The sequence below is a fragment of the Cebidichthys violaceus genome, unplaced genomic scaffold (genome assembly GCF_023349555.1).
Source record: "Cebidichthys violaceus isolate CVI_PGR_0920_01 unplaced genomic scaffold, fCebVio1.0.p SCAF_187, whole genome shotgun sequence".
Lineage (NCBI taxonomy): Eukaryota > Metazoa > Chordata > Actinopteri > Perciformes > Stichaeidae > Cebidichthys > Cebidichthys violaceus.
In genome coordinates, this window is record NW_027176358.1 from 27,821 (window position 1) to 35,000 (window position 7,180).

At 45.7% G+C, this 7,180-nt stretch overlaps 1 protein-coding gene across 4 annotated transcripts in view; it reads right to left on the reverse strand.

Moving 5' to 3' along the window:
- Positions 1 to 1,319: 1,319 nt before the first annotated feature.
- The window catches only part of lnpk (lunapark, ER junction formation factor), a 9,827-nt gene continuing 3,966 nt past the window's right edge, over positions 1,320 to 7,180 (reverse strand). For 2 of the 4 annotated variants that reach the window (XM_068712961.1, XM_068712960.1), the window contains exons 8-16: positions 6,954 to 7,037; positions 6,815 to 6,866; positions 6,568 to 6,684; positions 6,216 to 6,326; positions 5,856 to 5,961; positions 5,635 to 5,705; positions 5,346 to 5,516; positions 4,689 to 4,763; positions 1,320 to 3,620 (exon numbers count right to left, since the gene is read on the reverse strand). In XM_068712961.1, coding sequence (XP_068569062.1) covers positions 3,406 to 3,620; positions 4,689 to 4,763; positions 5,346 to 5,516; positions 5,635 to 5,705; positions 5,856 to 5,961; positions 6,216 to 6,326; positions 6,568 to 6,684; positions 6,815 to 6,866; positions 6,954 to 7,037 — 1,002 coding nt within the window. In that variant the 3' untranslated portion in view covers positions 1,320 to 3,405. The remainder of the gene's footprint in view (positions 3,621 to 4,688; positions 4,764 to 5,345; positions 5,517 to 5,634; positions 5,706 to 5,855; positions 5,962 to 6,215; positions 6,327 to 6,567; positions 6,685 to 6,814; positions 6,867 to 6,953; positions 7,038 to 7,180) is intronic. The other 2 variants (XM_068712962.1, XM_068712963.1) reach the window with 2 other exon arrangements.

The following is a 7,180-nucleotide window of genomic DNA, read 5'->3' on the forward strand; positions in this document are numbered from 1 at the left end:
AGGAACCCCACCTCCCCACACACACACACACACACACACACACACACACACACACACACACACACACTTTGAGTTGATCTTTAAATCACCTTCCAATGTGCACACGTTCTCTACACGCGTCATACTTGAAGCTACTCTCGTCTGTTATTTCAGTTGTTTTTTTTGTACAGTGTGTTTTATTGCTGCCATTCACTCTGGAGTACATGTTACTACTCTACTGTAAAAGCCATAACAGTAATAATAATTCATTTGTTTTGGCCACTTGATTTAAGGTTTGAGTCCAGAGGATTTTCTTAAATGTTAAAACAGAACTTTTAACGTTTTTTCACGAGGATCACCTGAGGATGGATGCTACACTTCATCAGCAAACACCGTCTATTAACAGTTGATGAACCCCGGCTCATCACTGCAGGTCAGCCCGTTGAGACTTGACGTAGAAGACGTGTTTTAACTGTATTTGAATCTAGCTTCATTGCCAGTTGTGCAGCCTGAGTCTGGCTGATGACACGCTCTGGGTCTTTGAGTGCAGACGAGATTTATTCCTGCCTGGGAGTTTGATTGTTTCGTTTTGTCCGACGCTCACTTGACCTCTGAACGTGTCGTTTCTGTCGATTGTGTAAATATTCATGAGTTAGTGGCGAGGTTTGCTTCGTCACCGACGCGTTTAAATTCCTCTTGAGTCTGCTGTACAGTTTGTTATGAGCTCACTGCTTTTTATTTTATTATTTTTTTGGGATAAACGGTTTTCAACCACACTGAAGGATCGTGGTGGAGAACCAGTTTAAACTGATCTGCCGTTAACGGTGGAGTTTCTGGTGAATGTGTTGGAATGGAACTGATCATTTGAATCCATGAAGTAACTGGTTTTTCTTTAGGGAATATGAGGTTAATGCTGATGATAACTGTGTGTTTAGCAAATGAGATGAACCGTGACGTAACAAAAGAAGTCACATCACAGCTGCAGCGTTGCTGCCTGAAGGCAACTTGATTTATTTTGCAGCTGTGACCAAAAAAAAAATATTTGGTTTAATAATACAATAAAGTTCTGCTGTCATACCGACTTGTTTTTATTTATATATTCACAGTTGTGAAGATGTGAAAGTGTGACAAATAAAATACATAATTCGTATATTTTCTACCATTCCGTCTTTCTTTATTGTATTATGTTTTGTTTATAAGTGGCTTATTACTTCATAGAGGAAATATCTCATCATGACTCTAAATTTTACCCAAATTTACAATAATCAAAATGTTTCATTTTGGACCAAAAACTAAATGAATGTGTGAAGCGTTCAAGAACCACAGCTACAGGCGTCCGCCGTTGTTGAAAAACTTTATTAGGCGTTCCATGCGCCAACGTGACGACAAAACCAGCGTTGGCAGGAAGATAACCGATAAATCTAGCAGAGCAAAACTGAACTACGAATGCAAAAGAAGAGATTCTGACGATGCAGAATCTGAGACTTATTAAATATGTTTTCATCAACAGCGGGGATAAAAAGCTTGTAAACACTTGTACCATCAAAGATCAAAATGTGGAGTGTTTAAATTCATCTTCAACATTCAACAAATCTTTTTGTCCAAAAGCACCTTTTCGCTGCGATGCACTGATCCAAACGACCGGCTCAAATCTTTAAAGAGAACTTTTGTCAAATACTTCTGGGTTGTTGAGTTCAACAACTAACTAGAAACACACAAATAGTGCGAGAATCCTAAATTAAACACATTAAAAACACATTAAAAACACTTGTTGTTGGGGTACGCCTTGAAGCATATTTAGCCTGTGTGTGTGTGTGTGTGTGTGTGTGTGTGTGTGTGTGTGTGTGTGTGTGTGTGTGTGTGTCTAGTTCCACACCTGAACAACACAGGTGACGCCACATATTCACACTTGCATAGACTATTTATTCTGCTTCTATTTAATAACAAAAGAAGAACTCGTCGTCCGCCCAACGAACCTCCTTAATTCTCATGTTGCTGCAGCAGGAGGCGCGCACACACACACACACACACACACACACACACACACACACACTAAGACTACTGTGTGTCAAAAAATGATCCGAATCCTACCGAGCCGACACTTCTAAATAGCGATTGCTCCTCTTAAGTGTTTAAAACCAAACGGTGCAGCAATACCTCAAAAAGATTAAAACGCAAATAAATAGAAACTCAGTGCAAACATCACGACGTACGGGCAAAACAACAGTGCATTTGACAAACGATAACTCATAATAATCCCACGGAGGACTGAGATTGGCAATAACCAGAGAGAGAGAGAGAGAGAGAGAGAGAGAGAGAGAGAGAGAGAGAGAGAGAGAGAGAGAGAGAGAGAGAGAGAGAGATTGTCAGTTTGTTCAGAGACTCCTTCTCTCACATTCATAGATCATCAACACTGATGATGTCCTCAAGACACGACGTCAGCTCGGGTTGACACTTTAAAGAGAGACGACATTTAACTAAAATGAATAAAATGTCAGTTAAGAACGATAATAAGACGTAAGAGCAGCCGGGTGATACTGAATGGGTTTTAACCACACATTTAAAAATACAGTAAAACATGCTCCTCTGCTAAACAAACACACATTTTCAGAGTTCAGTTTTGGAGTGCTGCACACTGTCTGAAGTGGGACATTTTAAACATAAGGTAAAATAATGTGCAGCTACGTCATGTCATTTTCTAACCAGAGAAGAGGAGACAAAAGGCATCGACGTAGAGCAGCAGCTGACGGAGCTCGGATGGAGGCCTAAAAGCTGGAGCCGGAGAGAAGCTAAAGCAGTACCGTGAAACCTTGAGGTCCTGATTCACAACAGGAGCGTCTTCAGATGCTTTCCGTTTCATTTCAAGCGTTTCTCACAAAACAATAAATAATGCATGTTCCATCCTTGAATTTGCGTCTTAATAATCCATCAAAATATACATTTAATAACTGAGGACGATCCGTGTGTGAACCAGTTGTACCTAAACTCACAACTCGTCGTTACCAAATCAAACAGCAGCCGACCAACTAGGTCAAACCTCAAAGAGCCTTAAAGCGCACAGAAACATGAACTAGGGTTCGTCTCCACACAGAGCAGAGCGAGCAGCTGACCGCTCTGTGGAGGATCAGCTTCAGGATCCAAAACTACAATCACGGATCAGAGAGAACCGATCCAGCTGTCGGGACGTCGTGCGCCGGCGTCATTTTAGAGGCAATATCGTTGGACAACTCATTTAGAAAGCAACACCGTCTGCAGTACTTTTTGGTTGCAAGGAAGAACAATAGCGTTAAACTGTTGATGCTGCTTGTCCGCCTATATTGCTTTAAAATGCCACCTGTCTATCACGGCCCGGTACCAACACCTGCCGTTTGGACCGGATGATCCGACGTCCCCCCCCCCCCCGGTCCTCTTCTGGACTGTCTGCGACTACGAAGGCTGAGACTCGGTCTCAGGGGGGGCGCTGTGACTCTGCTCCGATTCCACCTCTTCCTCCTCCTGAACCACTTCCTCCTCCTCCTCCTTCTCCTTCTCCTCCTCCTCCTCCTGCTGCTGCTGCTCCTCCTCCTGCTGCTGCTCCTCCTCCTGGCTCTCACTCTCTACTTCTTTAGTGGCTCCTTCGTCTTCCCCCAACTCTCTCTCGTCTGAGGAGAAGACATGCAAGTAAGACTCGTATTAAAACCATCAAATGAACAGAAAGAGGAGTGAAGGGTCAGAGAGACGGTCTCAGGATATGTCAACGGTTTGATATGCGGCACATGATTGGTCGTCGGGGGTTAAAATCAAAAAGACAATCAACAGCATTCCCTTCGTTAGGGTTGGGAGGAGCGGCGAGCGTAAGAGGCGTGAGGAACGTCTCTTAAAGTCTCCCTCCTCTTATCCAACGACACAGCTTTCAATTAAAACAGAACCCGCCTCTCACCTTCACCACCAGAATCACTGGTTCTTAAATGTCAAGCTTGGCACGTTTCACTGTGGATCGGGAAAATCAATCTCAAAGCACCACTATTTGGACAATTTAAGATTCGTTCCACTTCAGAATTGTAGTCAGGAATCAATTCCAGGAGGCGGCTTTCTAACAGAGGTCTGACTGTGGAAGAGTTAGGAACTCTACCCACAGCTGGGATTGAATCAAAATGTGCCGACGGTCGGATTAAAACCACTAATCTGAGCTTTTAATATTAAAATCTGCAGAGTTACCCAAAAACAAGTACATCTCGTCTGAATGGGGGTCAAATCATCAGACACAATAAGATACTTCCATGAATTGAAATCCCTTTTAACGTGTCGATTAGAAAGCAAATCAATCAATTTAGGAAATACATCTGAATATTGTGTGCACTCAGTGAAGACCAGACCTGGGTCAAACAAGTGTATTTTCAGATTTGAACATTATTTGCATTAACAAATGTTTAGGATTCAGACGATAACAGATAACAGCTATTCCGTTTCTGTGATTTTCTGAACTTTTGCCAGATTGATTTTAATTCTGTGAAAAAGATCAAATGTGTTTGTAAACAGTGCTGGACCCAGGTCTGGTGACACCATCCCATCATGGCTTCACCCGTGAGCTCTTCTTAGTGTGATTAGAGGCAGCAGATCGGGATCAGCATTGGGCTGCGTTCTACCAGGTTACGGGTTCTACAGCGGATCCATTCTGAGGTGATCAGTCTAGATTAAGATCAGACGGTGCAGGGGGAGAGGAGGGGAACCTGGACTCTGCGGAGGTCGGTTCTGAGGGGTCTTTGGACTCTGCTGGATCCGGAAACTGGGAGCCGGACCCTTGGCTAGAGGCAAGATCACACACCGTAACACCCACTGGTCACTATAACGCAACACGGTTAGTGCGCTCACAGGAAAAGGACTAAAAGGAAAATGTGCCGATGGAACGTTTGTAGAAACGACACTAACGAGCATTTATCTGGTACGCCGCTCTGCAAGCTACTTTAATCTGCTGACTAGTGTGTGTGTCGCACCACCACCACCACCACCATCTGGGAAAACGTATGAACAGAAGATAATGAGAGGTTACCTCATGTCAGAAGTATTTCTCTTAACGTTACAGTTTGTTAAAGACTCTGTTGCTTTGTGCAGCAGAGAGGACGGTGATATCTGAAGGTGGTGGAGGTGTCTCACCTCCGCTGGCTCCTCGCTCACTAACAACTACATAAAAGGGTAGAAGTGGAAAAGAATCAAACACAAACTAATGAGAAAAGCTCAACCGGAGCGCTGCACTAAGAAGCCTTTGACACGAGCGGTTAGGACATGAGTCAGTGACATTAAGACGCACAGAGCGGGGAGAAGACCTCGCCTTGCCGGCTGCTGCTCGTCTGTGCGTCTGTGTGTTGTTGGTTTTTTTTGCCCAGTACCTCCAGAGGGGGGCGCACTCTCCTCTGCGTCTGTCCCAGAACGCGGCGTCGGTCCGGGGGAACGCGACTCTGCCCGCAGCCTCCTCTCGTAGCTGAACTCTGGGAGCCTGGGAGCCTGAGGGCGGGTCTTCCTGGCCGGATTCAGGAAGTAGCAGTACGCACAACGGAACGCTGAGCGGGCCGGGAGACAGGAAACAAGGGAGAGAGAGAGTGAGAGAGAGAGCGAGAGAGAGAGAGATTAGAAGGAGAGTCCTTCTCATTACATGTAATGGTGCGTTTCTGTTCTTACCGAGATATTCAAACTCTTCTTTCAGAGCCATGCCGTTATGAGAGAAACACTGCTGGCAGACCAAAGCGTATCTATAGGAGGGAGGGAGGACAGAGGAAGATGACTGAACAGCCTCCCTTGTGGGGAATCTGCAGACTGCTGAATGATATTATGAGTTCGGGTGAAAGTTACAAGCTACTTCCACAAAGGGGGTTTTTTAGGTCCAACAGAAGAGTCTTCACCTGTTCTGCGGTCCGTCCCCGACCAGGTATTCAATGACTCGGTCCACGGCTCCTCTGTCTTTGGGCAGGATGGGTCGTGCCAATGGAGGGCCCGGTGGGTGCATGCCTTTAAAAAAAACAAAAAAACAAAACAGATGAAAATGAATACAGACACATAGAGACAGAGGAGACAGAGAGAGAGACAGACAGAGAGAGAGAGAGACAGAGAGAGAGAGAGAGAGAGAGACAGAGAGAGACAGAGAGACACAGAGAGAGACAGAGACAGACAGAGAGAGAGAGAGAGAAAGAGAGACAGAGAGAGAGACAGAGAGAGAGACAGAGACAGAGACAGAGAGACAGAGACAGAGGTTTTCAACCTACCCACTCCTGGAATAGGAGAGCAGGGGGTTCTGGGTATTGCCCCGTGGAGGACGGAGGCAGACAGAGCAGATCTCTCCGGCGGTCCTCCTGGAGCTGAGAGAGGGACATGTTCTGTAAGGAGAGCAACGCGGGATAAAGACACAGACGCACGTCTACAACAACCAAGTCAAAGGAAACCGGACTTTCTGTTCCTTCCAGTCGCCTTTGACTCAGCACTTCGCCCAGAATCTGAGAGTCTTCACAGTCGGACAGAGACCCGAAGCATTCCTCGGTGAAAGAACCCAACGGACGAGCTCTCACTGTCTACTCACGGTGCCGTGTGGTTTTAAGTGTCTCTGCAATGCCCCCTTACCCACAGGTGTGCCCCCTGGTCCCAACATGGGCCGTGCTCCAGGCGGGGGAGTCATTGCCATCGCACCCGGGGTGCCCATCGGCATGGGTCTCATCGGCATCCCTCTCTGTCGAATCTCTGCACAGAGGAGAGGAACAATCACAGAATTTGGATTTATTGGTCTCTGCACACCTGTAGCCTGAGCTCCATCAAAAGCCACTCAAACTGTAAACGTTGCTTTATCTTTGTGTACTGATGAGCGTCACACCTTGTCCTGGTCTGGGAGTCATCTGAGGACGCAGCGGAGTCGACTCCAGCTCCTACAACACAACAGCAAACCAGCAAAAGTCAACCTTAACCCAAAAACACTAAAAGATAAAGCTAGATCAAAAGACATCGGCACTCACAGCTTTCTTCTTAGCGTCGGGATCAAAGCGTTCCAGGATGAGTTTGGCGTTTTTGTACGTCTCCGTCTCCATCACTTCCTCCAGCTGGAAACACAAACAAGGGAAACGGTCATTTTAACCCTGAACTGTGGTCCGTTAGTTAAAACACAGATGAGCTCTGAAGATGAGCCTGAATCATGTATTAATAAGCAAAAACCTAAATGATGAGAAGGGAAACAAATGAACAT